At 39.8% G+C, this 15,703-nt stretch overlaps 1 protein-coding gene across 3 annotated transcripts in view; it reads right to left on the reverse strand.

The window, feature by feature from the left end:
• The window catches only part of PTPN14 (protein tyrosine phosphatase, non-receptor type 14), a 92,783-nt gene that overhangs the window by 28,284 nt on the left and 48,796 nt on the right, over nt 1-15,703 (reverse strand). For all 3 annotated transcript variants that reach the window (XM_006036221.3, XM_025192474.1, XM_025192473.1), the window contains exons 5-10: nt 13,399-13,469; nt 10,102-10,189; nt 6,257-6,342; nt 4,430-4,517; nt 3,413-3,495; nt 1,059-1,116 (exon numbers count right to left, since the gene is read on the reverse strand). In XM_006036221.3, the coding sequence (XP_006036283.1) occupies nt 1,059-1,116; nt 3,413-3,495; nt 4,430-4,517; nt 6,257-6,342; nt 10,102-10,189; nt 13,399-13,469 (474 nt within the window). The remainder of the gene's footprint in view (nt 1-1,058; nt 1,117-3,412; nt 3,496-4,429; nt 4,518-6,256; nt 6,343-10,101; nt 10,190-13,398; nt 13,470-15,703) is intronic.

Raw genomic sequence — 15,703 nt, forward strand, 5'->3', positions numbered from 1 at the left:
GGGACTGTGATTGGTTACATATACTTCCTTGAATGCAGAAAGGAAAGGAAAAGGTAAAGCAAGAACCGAGGCAAAGAGGCCAGACTCAATTACAGTTGAAGATATTTAAAAAAAAAAAAAAAGAAAAAAAAAAGAGAAGAGCGTTCTCTCAGAATAGCATTGCTCTTCTGTGGCTGCTTCTACTAGCAGCCTGAATAGCAGGGCTTAGATTGACAAAAACTGAAGGAACCTAAGCGATTGGAATCAGAGAAATTTAAAATTTCTACCAAAAAGGAGGCACCTTCTGTAAGGAATGTATTGTATTATCAGGAGATACCAGGAATAAACTGTAATGCACACGTTATTATGGAATTCGTCTGCAAGCAGGTAAAGACTTCTGTTATTTGAAAGTCGTGCTTTTTTGAGATGTTAGGCAGAGCAATAAACCCCTCAGTAGGAATGAGGCAAGTCCTGGCCTCTTGGATATTTCTCTCTCTCTCTCTCTCTCTCAAAGATCTGGGTCCATCTAAGTGAGTGTCACTGACAATTCTGCTGAAACACGATGGAAATACACTACAGCCACCCACATGCCAGGTGCTGCTTCATTTCCAGTGGACATCTATTGATTTATTACTACGCTACAGTATGAGACAAAATAGTCGTTTGGTATGAGACACAACTGTTGTAAAAGGCATGCAGAAATATTCTGGAGGGCAAGTTACTTCAGAGAGAAACGCTGCTGACAAGAATATTCAACCCCTCCAGAGAGGTAACGGGGCTGGTCTATAGCTTATAACAGTTACTTGTCAGAACATAGTAGCTATAGGAAGAATTTGGAAAGAATAATAGAGGATACAACTTTTACTATCATGGAAATACAAAGATCTAGAAATGCCTTTTTGAAGGAACAGAATAAGTAGTACAGATTCTGCTGAAACACAGAGACAGATATGCTAGGAACAAATTGCAAGTATGCAGTTGCTTAGTCAGCTGATGTTTTTAATTGATGTTTAGAAAACGCCCCATCCCGGTAGCAGTGATATGAGCATATTTATTTAATATCCCACCACAGTACATACCAAGGATGACCTACTCCAGGTGGGCCGCCGTCTGATGGGAGGAGGAGAACTTGATTGTCTGTGGGGAGAAGTGGAGAGAGACGTTCCAGGAACTGAGCTTAGCACAAAGTTTACATTCTGATTCAAGACTGGGTAGGGAAAACAAGAGACTAAGATGTGGTAAAATATCATTCATTACTGATGTAAAAAAAACTGAAATAGACTGAGATCATTCAGATCCTTCTAGAAGTAAAAATACACATGCTGTCTATAATCCTATTCGGTCAACTTGGAAACAACGGAAAGAAAATAAACTCTGGCTTAAGAATAAAAATCAAATGTGAAAAACATCAAGTGTCTTGAGGGATAAAAACGGAACATATCACACCGGCACAATCTCAAGATGACTGGTGAACAGAAAAACAATCACTAAAAGGCAATGCACACAGATCAGGAAGGAAAGGAGCAGCTAACTGGATACTGCTAGCAGAGCCAGATACAATGTCAGGAATAGGCAGATGCAGTGGGAATAAAGAAAAGAGAGGGAAAAAGAAAACACAGAAGAAGCAGAAATAGTTGTGCTTACGTTTAGAGAGGAAAGGTGGAATTGCTCCTCTTACAGTTTCTGATCTGGTGAATGATGTTATGTGCAATTAGAGGAAATGCACACAGAGGAGATACAAACAACAACAGAGTCCTTTTCACACAAAGGTTGGGAAAATTATTCAGTCAGAAAACACATGCAGGAATAGGCTGCTAACCCCAGTGCAGATGCTGGTAACAGAGGAGACTCCTACATGGACAAGACCCATTTACTTGGTAAATAGATTTTGACTCTGTTTATTTCCCTCAGAGGCTCCATTTCCCCTGAGGGCAGAACAATACAAATATTTTTAGAGCGCTGCATGCAATGTCTCTGTCAATACCAGACTCACGGCATTTGAGTACCTAAGGCTCAACACTGAGAGATCAAAAATAAAAATACAAACAAGATCAAATGATCAAAAGACATTGCTTATGTGGTCTGAAATTAAACAGCCTTTACTGTAACAGGAGCATCCCTTTTGGTGACCCTGGTATACAGTTTCAAAGCAGAAATGTTCTCCTCCTCAGGGTCTGCTCTAGGCCAGTAGTTTTTTGACCTTTTAGCCATCACAGCATGTTTTTCCAGGGGAGAAAACCAGAAGATTCCCTTTGAACTTGCTCTTGCTCTTCGTGACAAAAATAAATCCACAGTACTAGGCTGTGATAGGGCAACATGCATCCTGCTGAGAAATGTATCTTTTGGACATTCATCTCTCCCCCAGATTCAATATATGCAATCTGATCAGCTGCATGATTTTCTTCGTGGTGCGGGGGAAAGAGAAGAAGGGGAAAGAGACACCGTTAACATATAGAGCTCTCCTCTACCACCCCTCTTGCAGCTCAGTAAAGTAAGTGTATAATATTTTACATCAGCCATATACACTTCAATCCTGCCTTCAATTATTTTGGCCTCGTTTTCCAACAGATGGCAATGCCCACTAGAACAGATGGGATGTCCAACTGGAAGTGGAGCGGTGATAGGATGGGGGCTGCTTCACAGATTTACAGTTAACTAATCAATGTGTTGGATGTTTTACAGGAATTCTCTCTCCCCGTCTCTGCTACACAGCCCTGCCTATTCTGAAAATGGCCGAAATGCTAAGGCGGCTGACAGACGTAGGAAAAAAAAAGAAGCAAAACAGCACTTTACCAGAAAAGGAAGCGTGTTAGTTGGACACAGCTCCCCAGTGTCTGTACAGATCATGCGCTTCAATGGGGCTTTTTGGTGCTTTTGTCTGAAGCTAATTCAGTCAGCTATTAGATAAAAGTACCAAAAATCCCTGCTGAAGTGTGTGATCTGTACAGACGTTGGGTGAACTGGGCCAAACTAAACTAATGCAATGCCTCTTCTGGACAGGCGCTGTGCTTGGTGCAGGGGTGCATCGATCTTAAAGTGCTGGTTTGCTTGGTTTTTTTTCACATCTGTAAGCAGCCTAAATGCACAGCTCTCCACTGTAGCAAAGCAATATTTGCAGCTTATAAACTGGTCTTTATCCCTATGTCTCAACTAATACTTCATGCATTCCTCTCATTTAGGATGAAATTCACCCTTAGGAGTGAGGGCTAACTCAAGACCTTTACATCAGTAAGTACACAAAATAGGACTCAAGTTAGACTTAGTGATGCACAGGCTTCAGACTACACAGGAGTGATTTTTTTTCATATATTTGATTTAAAAAAAGAAAGAGGAAGGTATAAACTGGAAAAACTTAAAAGACAGACAAGCCAAAAATCAGAGCACTTTTAATGCAGTGTATCAAAACAGAAAATTGTTTAGCATGAGTACTCACTCTGTGCAGATTTTATTCTGTTTGTAAAACTTATGTCTTGCAGCAAACAGCCGTGAAATATATTTGGCATTTTCAATGTCATCCTTTGAAACACAAGAAAAATTGGAGAAGCCACCTAATTATTCAGTTTGCTACTATTACAACAAAATGGTTTCAGCAATAAAGAAAATGCTTTAAAAATGCAATAGCAAGAATGTCTGATGAGGTATGTTGCACACAAAGTCAGCTGTCAAGAACACATGTATTGCCTTCCAGAGTGAGCCACTGGAGTTACCCAGGCATGCCTACATGCTGAAGGCAGGGTGGATATGTACCTTATAGACTAACTAAATAAGATATATAGAGAGCACATGCTTTTGTGAACTCAAGTTCACTTCATTAGATACTGTGAAAGGATAGCATAGAGCAGTGTATAAAGTGGAGTGAGTGATTTGAGTGAATGATGTCAACATGCTGCTACTTCATTACTAAGTCAGAGTGAAAAAGCAACAATATAAGAGCTATGTTAAGCAATTTACATACTGGCCTGTGCTGGAGGAATGTGGGAGGAGGGGGGACAGAGGGGAGGTTTGCAGGAGAGGAGGGAGCTATGTGGAGACACAGGGTCTCAGAGAGGTGCAGATCAGCATTGCACCACCTCTCCCAGAGCTCTACAGTGTGCAAGCAGACTATTGATGTTTAGAGTGCGGCAGCTCTGCCAGCATGACGTGTGGTGTGGGAACACATCTTATTCACAAGGCAATACAATGTTCAACTGTGCTTTCCCAACAAAACACAGTTTAGGCAGTCTGGAAGCTATTAGATAGACCTAAAGGTAAAATCTGATTGATGTCACCTTCTGAATATGGGTGAAGTGAATGTGTTAGAGGGTGAGCAGATGAGGCTGAATTTGCATTCACTACTCTCCCAATACAGGTGAGTGAGGAGACAGCCCTCTTCAAACAATGTGATTTCAAGTTCATTCTTTCTGCAGTGGTAAAAAGCTCTCCTACTGATACTATTTCGTCTTTTTCTTACTGTATGAAAGAGCACGTTTTCTTCTTTGTTGATCAACTCCAGAACAATTGTAGACTTGTTATGTGCTATATTCCCAATATCATTCCACCTGCAAGAGAAAAAATGTTGCTGAGTTTGCCAATGCATACATTCAAACATTTCACAGACAGGTTAAGAATATCATAGTTAATGTGCAGTCTTATTTTATGTTGGGAAAGTTCACAAGCTGCTTTGATGAAGAAGCAGTCAGGAAAAAAAATCCAAACCAAACCAAACCAAACCAAAAACACCCAACCAAGCAATCAGATTCCATGATTAAAGTATAAAAGCCACTCCAGATTTTAGGTACAATATTTCTTCTCAAATAATGGACATTTGAAGGGTTATAGTAAAGGACATTTTTGGAAATATATGAATGCTCAATTCTAAGTTGAATTCCATTTGATCACAATTTAATTATAGTTTGACTACCTAGCTGGAAAGGAAACAGAGTTCTCTCACTTTCTCTGCCTTACCAAAAGTCTTGTTTGCAATTTCCCTAGACTGAAAGAATAGCCAGTCTTCTGCTGAGTCTTACCTGACAGTTTTTAATGCAGTGTTTTTAAGCTATAGATACCAAGTTCACATCTGTCTTTTAATTTTCCAATTTTAACTTTTCCCCTCTAGGTATTCACACTGCCCAAGAAGAAAAATTTGATCTTTTTAAAAACTAGCTGATTGCACCATTTGTGTCTGTAACATGCAATCTGGTGAGATGGAAACGATTTGCTCTTTTGAAAAAATGCACTTGATACATCCTGTCATGACATGCACTGGAATGCTTGCTGCAAACAGAACAAAACAAGGACGCTACAGTTCTCAGAGGACACCTACACCATTCCTCTCCCTCCTCCCATGAAATGTTACACTTCTGGAACTGAAAAGTTGAAGAGATCTTGAGACTCGTACCATTTAAAATAAATATACTTTCATTTTTTCAGGTAACTACACAATCAAAAATACAACCCCCCCCCCCCCCCCCAAAAAAAAAAAAAAACAAAAAACAAAAAACCCCACAGACAGGACCAGGATCAGATTCTTGACAGTGCTAGGGAAAAAAAAAAAAAAGATAAAATAAGCCCTTAAATGGAGGGGAAAGAAATAAGAAAGCACTGAGGTGTAAAGAAGGCTTCAGATGCAACCTATAGTCAGGCTTATTTAAAATATCTGTTTCATTATAAGATCTCTGCAAATTCTCACAAACCAATAGCACTGCTTACAAACAATCTATAATGAGCTAACTATGAAATTTTCTGATCTCAGATATCCTCTTTTTTTTTTTTTTTAAACCATCTAGGCCTGTTCAATGGACAATGTAAAAGGAGTTCACTCCAATCTAGTTCCTGCTAGACAACCTTCAAATATGAACAGTTCAGTTCACACAAATAAAAGGCAGTGGCCAAGATTTTCAAAATTATAAGCTTAAATGAGCCCCCCTTTACTCATATAATTATACTCGAGTAAAATGATCAAATTTTCCTCTGTACTGAACATCCAATGGCCCTCCATCAGTCCCAAAATACACTCTGCGATATAAGAAAACCACTTAGGAAAACTTCTACTGCAAAGCAAATGAAAGAGAGCCACTGAAGCCTTAAAAGTATATGGCTTTGTCTCTGTCCATCAAATTTCACAGACAACCCAGGCTATCCTTAAACACATTGACTCTTATGGACAATGAGCCAATCCTGAAAATTATTATTCACCGAGTACTCCTTATGCACAGAACTAGTTACTTTTGTAAGAGGGGGAAAAATACACCAAAGTATATGAAATGGGATTCATTTTAAAATACAGAAATGTGTTTACCTGTATGTGATTGGCCTTCCAATTCTATTTCTTATGAAAATTCCCATGAAGAAAATACCAAAATGTATGTCATTTCCATGATTATCCTGTATAAAGTCAACATGAACATTCAGTTAAACATAGAAAAGTCATTTCACATGAAGAACCACCCAATTACGAGGTCAAAATCTATCATACAAACAGCACATAAGAGTTCATAGGTAGTTTTTTGTAGTTTAACCAAAAAATTAAAAAGCACATACAGCTGTTGTTTCTCACGTATAAGATATTTGAAAAATAATTCAAAATAAGTATCATGAAACAATATGGCTAAAAACAATATGACACAAAACAATATGGCTAAAAGGATTACTGAATGGAACAGAAAAGCATGCCCTAGGACAGCAGTCAGCAACACTTTTTGGTGGCTGGCCAAAATGACCCAGCTCAGGTCCAAGATAAGCTGGCCCTAAGATCTGTCTGCTGCCACCTTCTCCCCCCTGACTATAGTACAGGTAAAGTCACTGTTGCTGAAGCCCCCCAACTCCGAAGGCCAGATCCAATGGCTCTGTGGGCTGAATTCAGCATGTGGGCCATAGAGTAACAACCCCTGTTCTATTGGAAACATCTGCTAGTCCATACTATAAGGTTTTGACACATTCACTTGACCTTTGTGCCCAGATTTTCATTTAGCCTTAAGTGGGCCTCCATTTTTAAAGACGGGACAATTTATGCAGCTTAGATGTTCAAGTACCTTATTTGTGGGTGCAATCCACTATTCACAGGTATAAATAACAAAGTACATGGCTTCTCATAATGGGAAAAATAATATATAATGATATTTACAAATTTGGCTCTCTCTGCCTCAGTGTACTCTTATGTACAATGGAGATGATACTTACCTGTATCATGAGACCATTTGTACAGTGCTTTTCAAATGGAAAACACTATATAACTATCAAGAATTACCTATACAATAGGCAGTGGATCATAGTTTATTTAAAAGGATTCTCATATTACAAATTCAGTTCTTTGAAATACAATACAACATTTCTACTTGTCCAACTTTATACAGTCACTTTGCTAAGGGTATTTTTCTGCATGTAAACAGAGATCTACCCTCCACCTCTGAAAACAGCAGTATTAAAGGAAGAGTGAGTGTGAGTGTGAGTGTGTGTGTGTGTGTGTGTGAGAGAGAGAGAGAGAAGGGAGGGGGGGTTCAGTGAATAGTAATTTTTCTGAATATACGATTCTGGAGAGACCCATGTTATTTGTGAAATCAGGATGAATTTGGCAAACAGTTCCTACCAAATGATAGGAAGAGATATTTTGAAAAAAAGTCTAAATATTTCATTATAACAGTTTCAAAACGAAGTGCTTCATTTAGGAAATGACAATATTTTTCGCTCTGACATCTTCTAAATGAAACGTTGACTCTGTTTGGAAGTGACACTTTGATTTAAAAGTAACCTTACATTAAAAAAACAAACAAGCAAAAAAAAAATAATTTTGCCTTGTACAAGATGTTTTGGGCTGATCCCCAAAATACACTTTTCCCCCCACTTTTTGACTTTTTTCCCCAGTCACTGAATTGAAAAAACATCCATTGCTCACCAAACTGTAAAAGAGAGTTCCATCTCCCTTTCACCATGCAGAAGCTGCAAAATCTCAGGTTCAGTGCCCTAATGCTAAGACCCTAGTAATATCCTGTAGGTGCTGAGGGACATCCTGGCTGAATACAGACAGTCAAAAAGCCCAAGGCTGAATCATTTCAATCTTCCCAGGTTAGTCTAAACTGCATAGATTGAACTGACAAGCAAGTGAACACACACACGCTCTTGATTCCAGAAATGCAGCCACATGCCTGCAGTGACCCAGGGCAGAAGGCAGGGGGCACTAGTGCACACCTTCCTGCTCAGCTGGAATAAACAGCTTGGGCCAAGGCTAGCTGGCCCAACCTGTGAAGGGGGGTTTAGGTGCAAGGCATCCTGGGATGCTGGGGAACTGTGAGTTAATTTGAATCTGAAGGGGATCCGGGACAGACCAATTTAACCTAAATCAGTTAAGTCTGATACTACATCCACCCAAGTTTATCTTAAACTGGTTTTGGCCATTTTGAAATGCGGTTTATGTATACTGTACTGAACTTCTGTTGTGTTACAGATTTGAACCGGTTTTTGATCACTTATACCAGTTTACGTGTAATTTCTGTCCCTAGCCCATGTCAGAAATCCTTGCCCTCTGCCCGTTTTCACAATATGTAGATGGGCCTCCCAGAAGACGCAGAGGAGGTCTGGATTTTGCCCTAGCACTCATTGGCATGGTGCCACACATACATTCTATTTCTGTTTCTAACTAGTAAGGGTTAGGTCTCTGGCAAGCAAGCGTCTTGTACATTTTTCAAGTCCTACCCACACACTCATTTCCAATACTGTATAAACCAAGATTCTTCAAATTATACTCAAAGTCTGCTGTGGCTTGGAGGTTTTCTGCTTAGTCACCAAAACAGCTGTAATAAGCAGAGACATGAGGAAGGGGGTAGAGGGAGGGGATTTTTTTTGTTTTTGTTTTTTTTCATGGACAGTGAATCAGCTTTTGTGCTTGCCTCTGAAAGAAAAGTCCCTTGGGACTCCAGTGCATTTGTTTTTGCCCATAAATTTAATCTGCTAGTTCTTCAGGGTAGGCATGATTTTTTGTGTTGTGTGCAGCACGTACTGTCAGTGCTTAACTTTGTAGCAACCAACAACAGTCCAGCAGAATGAAAAACTTTAAGGAAACAATTTGCCACAGCACAGTTTTAATGTGAATTAATCCCAAAGCAAAACCTTTGATTTCTTTCAGCTGCACAAAGATCTGACATCAGACAGCCACATAATTCCTGCCTTCCAGTGCAGAAACTATTAACTTCAATGGATGTAATCACAAGATCCAGAATGCAATCAGGCAGCTTGTTTGTCCTGTCGATTTTGGCTATCTAAAAGGTTCTTTTCTATGTTATGATCAACACTACCTGAACCAAAACAATGCCCTTTTCTTAAGAAGCTTGGTTAAAAGGGGGACTGGTTATCAGGTCACCCCCAAAAATAGAAAGAATAATATTTTGAAATTTTGGAGCGAGGCAAGAGTTTTCTTCAGTTTTTCAGCACTTTAGCCAATCATGGTAACATGTGCTGTTCAATCCTGACCAGCTTTCACTTGGCCACCTGGGTCATTAAGATAAAGAAAACTGATTAAAAATTCAAGTATCGCTGCATAAAGTGGAAAAAAAAAATCCATTAAAAAAGCTGAAAAAGCAATTGTTGGCCAAGTCATTACTCAGCTTCTGGTTTACAGCACCTGGTGCAATCATAAAAATATATATCTAAATATCCTATCTTTGCTAATAAAATCTCACAAGTCTCCTGTGAGGTCAGTAAGTGTTTTTATGCCATTTTACAACTGGGGAAGTAGAGAGAAATGCCAAAGGTCACCTACCCACCAAGTCAATGGCAATGCTGGGATATAATTGGGTTGCTAGAATTTTGATTGCCTTGCACCTGATGTAATAACGTCCCTTGGTGTAAAATGGATGAGAAGTGCTACCTTTTTTATTTATCACTGTTTCAGATTCGTTTTGAACATGGGTAAGAGAGTAGTGAAGGGGCTGGGCAGTAAACAAATGTAGGATGTTCTAACCCAGGAACACCCATTCTAACCACTACAAACTACTTCCATTCTGAATCTTCTGGGATACTACAGGGTTCCTTTTTCTCTTGGATCAATACGTGTTATTTTTATTTATGTGAGGTATATACATCTTAGAGAGCTCTCTGTTACCGAAATTGGGGGGGGAGGGGAGGAAAGCTATATAAATAACAACACTATACCTTCACAGGGAAACTTTCCAGTCCAAAGCCATCAAGACGTTCCACCTCCTTGATGTACATAAGTTCAGCATCTGCTGCTGGTATGCCACTACAATTAAAACACAGAAATGGCAAAAAATTGTTCAGCATTACAAATCAAATTAAGAAGGCAACCAGAAAATGTCAAATCCACAATCCTCTGCAGAAGATACCTCTGAGATGTTGACAAAAACATCTAGTAAAAATCAACAGATCATCACTGGTCAACATGATGATAATGTAGTGCATTATCTATCCTGCCCCTAGTAGGAGGCAGACAGCACAGTCAATCTAGAGAGAAGCAACTGGATAACCAATGTGACAGAGAGGCACTTAAGTATTTAAAAAGTGCAATTCTCAAGCTTTTCAGATTGGGGACCCATCAGTCAATGCCAAAAGTTTTGATGACTCCTTTACATTCACTATTAAAGTAAGAGCAAAGAAAATGTATATGAGGGGACAGAAAGATTTTCCTCATTCTAGAAAGTAATAATGATTTCCACCATTTCCTTATTTCATTCCTGATGTTTCATGACTCCTCTCTGGGTTGAGGCAACCCTAGTCTAATGTGAGAAATACATTTCCTCAAGCTGGGTGCATCTACACAAGACAATGCACAGTAGACTAATTCTACTGTGCATTAGCAGGTCACAGCAAAAACCGTGCTATTGTGCTAATAATGAGCAGCAGAATTAGTTTATTGCGCATGAAGCGTTATGAAAAGAATGTGTGCCATTGCTACCACACAACAGGGCTGTGCGAAACAGCACCATTCTGTTTTGACTTGTGTTTCGATGTTTCAACAGAACAGCGTTTCATTTCAAATTTTGTTTCAGTTTGAAACTGCTGTTCCGTTTCATTCAGTTGAAACAGTTTTGCTGTTTTGATGTTTCACCCATAGGCTATAATGGGGAAGCTTGAAACAGCCTATAACTTTGTCATTTCTGGCCTGATGTGGATGAAACTTGCAGGAAGGGTAGCCCTTTCTGAGGGCATAAAGCCTGCCAAGATCCAAGGAGATAGGTGCAGGGTGTCAGGGAAACTGCACCTCAAAGTCTTGAAAGCAAAAAACTCATGTCACTGGTATGCGTTAAGCCACAGTGGGGTCAAAACTGCAGGCATGCTAGCCCCTGCTGAGGCCACAAAGCCTGACAAGTTTCAAGCAAATAGGTGCAGGGGCTTCTAGGTTCTGGGGCCCTGCACCTCTGACAACTGTCAAGGAGATAGGTGCAGGGGGAGTCTGGGTTCTGGGGTCCTGCACCCCTAGCTGCTGACAGGCAAAACTCGTGACATGTGTGGGTGACACTGTGCGAGTGTTAAAGTGCACCCTCACTCAGCTGACACCAAGACAGAAAGCAGGGCAGTTCAAACAATGCTGCCTTTTATGCAGTTTTTCCATCTCTCCCCCAGAGCACTGGGATTGGACGGGACCTCAGGGAAGGATGACAGTCACTGGCCAGCTACACAGTCGATAATGAGAGCACTCCTTCCTCCCCACCCCTTCTCTTTATTTTAGTTTCTGTTTCCCTGCAGGCAAGCCCAGCTTGAGTTTTGAAACTTGAAATGTTTCGAAATTTTCAAAACGTTTCGACTTGCTTCGTTTCGTTTCGAGGCTGTTTTGAAGCTCTCTGTTTCGTTTTGATTTTGCTGTTTCAAGCTCGAAATGAGTCAAAACAGTGTTGAAACAAAACTGCCAGCAAAATTTCACGCAGCCCTACTACACAATAGTGCCCACTACTGTGCATTTAGTTAGTGCCTCATATTAGAGGTACTAAACGTATTGTGCAGTAGTAATGGCACATTAATGCATGTGTAGATAAGCCCACTGTCAGGAATCATGAAAGACTTCTAATAAAAAAAATGAGGAAGGACTATGCCTCACTCTGGGAGAATGGGGAGGATGCTGGAGAAGGCATTCAGTATGCTGAGGATGCTGGAAAAGGTTGCTATTCAGTAACCAGCCACCAGGTCAGAAGTTGATATGACTGACAAATGGGTATAGGTTAGTGGTCCCAAATCTTTGCTGGCCTGTAAGCCATCATACTGAGCATGTAATACACTAAGGGTAACATCATAATTTGCTCTCCTTGTTAACCTCTGTTTTGAGTTTTGCGTTCTGTTACTGTAGGTAGCACTGGAAGGTCTCACAGCAGACATGTCACCTAATAGCCATGGAACACAGGAGCAAACTTAAAAGTGTAGATCCTTACATTGATTCCAGATTGATCATACCTATACCTCTGACAGATGTCCAAGGCATCTTTCTTCTGAGCATTGGCAATACTTAAAGCAACCCACTAAATTGGGATGCTTTATATTTTCAATGAGCTATGAAAGTTAGCTGAAGTTAAGGGCACTTAGAAAAACAAGGCCACAAATACTGGTATTGGTCACTCAAAAATGGAGGCACTGAAATGTAATAGACTTTTGAAATATTGGGACAGATCGTCTGCCCAATCTAATGCTGATGCTGGACACAGAAGAGAGAGAAGTGTGTGCATAGGTGTGTGTCTGTGTGTGCATACTCCAGTCACAGGTCTAGGATTCTCCATCTGGTCTCAACTCTAAGAACATATTTTCATTCCTCTCTGCCAGGATTTACAGGTAGGAAAGCGTAAGAGTAAGTTATGGGGGATGTACAGGGGAGCTCCACCCACTGTGGTGGAATTAGTTTACTAGAAAGCAGGATGCAGTTTGCCCTGTTTATATATACAACCGGGGGAGGGGGTGGGGGGAGGTGTCCAAAGGGTTTAGCTGCAGATTTCCAAGTTAATATTTCAAGTAATTTCCAGATATAGAAATAGGCATTAGCACACACAGAAGTGTAGTGCTCTCCACAAAGTACAGCATTTTCACTGACCTCCCAAGGTGACACTACTGTTACCAAGTGTTCAAGCTTGCTTATGCAGAAAGGATATTTGTCTTGGGGCATAGTCTAATTTGCACAGGTATAATTCAGAACCTTTGGATCCTGATAGATCTTTTCTGTAGAAAAGAGACTCAAAGTCAGCCTGATAAGCATCCACTGGAACTGCTTTCATTTGCATCATACTGAAATAAACGACAGGCTCTTCCGCTGCATGCATTTTAAATATATGCAGTGTGTGCTCCAGGGTCACTTACATTTGCAAACTGTGTGAAAGTCAGATTAACCTTTTTGTAACAAACTCAGTAAGAACCTGAGTGAAAACAGCAGAAGACTTTTATGCACCTAGGCTACCTTACCACTGGTGGGTAAGCAGGAAAAAAAGGTCTGTACCTTAATGTTTTGGAGCTTACCAATGAGCTCTGTGTTCCTGAGCTACTTTTTGAGTCAGCTCCTCTAGGACTGCTTCATCTTGCGTCCAGTCCTATAAGAATACAAATAGGCAGAAGCTTTAATAAAGAAAATCAGCCAAGAATGAGATGCAAGATACCCATTATGGTGGCATATTTTAAATTTGCACCTTTCTAAGTTTGCGATGATATAGTAAAGACACCCAATATTGATTGCAACGAAAATCTGATTTTATTATTATTACCCAAATGTATACAAGGATAGCATACTGCAGCTGTCAGGGAAAATGTGAGGGTTGGGAAATGTTAATGAGATTGTTAACTTAAAATGAATAAGGACTAGAAATATATGCCCTAATATAGAACAGAAAGGACTTTTCTTACTTCTGTGTGTTTTAAATGAAGAGAACCAAAAGCATTGCAGTTCCTTTAATTAGAAGACCATACAACCCTCTTGTGTTTTCAACACACTGCTAACTAGGTTGTATGGTTTGGAAATTTAGTAGTATGTGTGGTGGAATAACATTTGAATAAGTTGGGACAAGATAATAAAGAAAACCTAGTCATAAACTCACAGCAAAAAAGGAAGCTGAAAAAGTTACCTAGCAAAACCTCAAAGTGATGATATTTATTAACAAAAAAAATAAGCCTCAAGGCTGTGTACCTTACATTTGACTATGCTGCCTGTTTCTTGCTCAATAGGGGCCTCCCTGTGATATTTGTTTCTGCCACAGAAAAATGTGAAAGTGGTAGTGTGCTAATGAAAAATGGCCTGGTACGTGCCTGTACACAGCTACACACCTGTGGGGTGTTCTGTGTACATAACTTTGTTCTTTTCATTGCTGAAGAAATGGCATTTGACACATACTGTAGCTTCCCAACATCAAACACAATCCAAATGCAGCTGCCCCTCCCCCATTCATCAGCCCACTTCACTAATGAATTTTTTACTAAAGCAATGTTCCTTTTCAAACTTCTGTCAGTGCCTGAAAGTAGCTGAAATCCCCTCACCGCTGTTCTAGGACTATACAGCTCTACAAAAGTTAGCAATGTTTACAGTACTAGTAGAGATATTTACCACTGTGGACACGTCTACATGTGTGCTTTAATGCATAGTAGCCTATTTTAATGCACATAAAAACATCACAAAAATATGCTCTTTTGCTAATGCACATTAAAATAGGTCAATGCACCTTTTTCTAGTACCTCACAATGGAGGTACTAAATCTAACGAGCATTACCAAAAGCACATTCATGAACGTGTAGATGCACCCTGTGTCACCTAAATCTGCTCTGAGAAAGAAAGGATGCACAGATGGTGACAATACTGGATGATCGGTCTTGGGCAGCAGAAAAATACATCTCTTTGACTTTGAAGAAACTTAGTAATAGCAACAGAAATAGGAGGCAAGATACTACAAACACTGAACAAGTCCCAAAGGAGAAATCAGAGGGCACAAAAGTTCTAAGATACAGATCCCAAGAACATAGGATCCTAAACTTGCCCAGATCATGAAGAAATTTCGCTCAAAATCTAAACCAAAGCCCAGATCCATCTCAAATTTTAATGAAAGAAAAATAATTTCAGCATATTGAACGTGCTCATGAGAAGGGCAATAATTTGAAATGCAGCAGATTTGCTAGCCCCAGTCTTCTAACATACTTTACAGACAATGAAAAATCAACACCCCTGATGCAGCTAGCCTAAGCTAGCCTAATTGTAAGCAATTAATGAAAGATGAAAGAAAGCCTAATAAAAACAAAACCTCTGTTAATAATTGCAGTACCAGTTCTTTAATGGAAGCTGTATATGGTCTGCCTTAGCATACACAGCACATGGTTTCTTACACGCATGTAAAAATGCTTTTTACCTGGTGTGATTTTTACACCCTTTTTACCTAGTCAAATGTAAATGCCTCGGGTTTCCGTATCCCTACATATTTAGTTTTAACTTGCACAGAATCTCAAGATCTTTCAAACTGTGGTTCTGAATTCACTGATCCAAGCTTTTAAAATCACCCATAAACAATGTATTGGCCACCCCTCCCTCCAGCCCACTCCAAGGCAACAATTTGACATTTTTCTGCAGATTCTATCAATGGACGTGAAGCATTTTGTTTAATATTGTGAATGACTGGCTAGTGTCAGAATTATACTGCAATATAGTGGACACATTTATTGTAGGTCTAATTCTGAAGCGCTGAGTCGGTGTTCCTTCAGGCTTAAGTTCAGTGCATACAATTATGACATGCCTAGTAGGATTAGGCTAAAAGCTTCACACACTGGTCAAATATCTCTCTCCTGCTGA

Source organism: Alligator sinensis, unplaced genomic scaffold (assembly GCF_000455745.1).
Source record: "Alligator sinensis unplaced genomic scaffold, ASM45574v1 scaffold503_1, whole genome shotgun sequence".
Classification (NCBI taxonomy): Eukaryota; Metazoa; Chordata; order Crocodylia; family Alligatoridae; genus Alligator; species Alligator sinensis.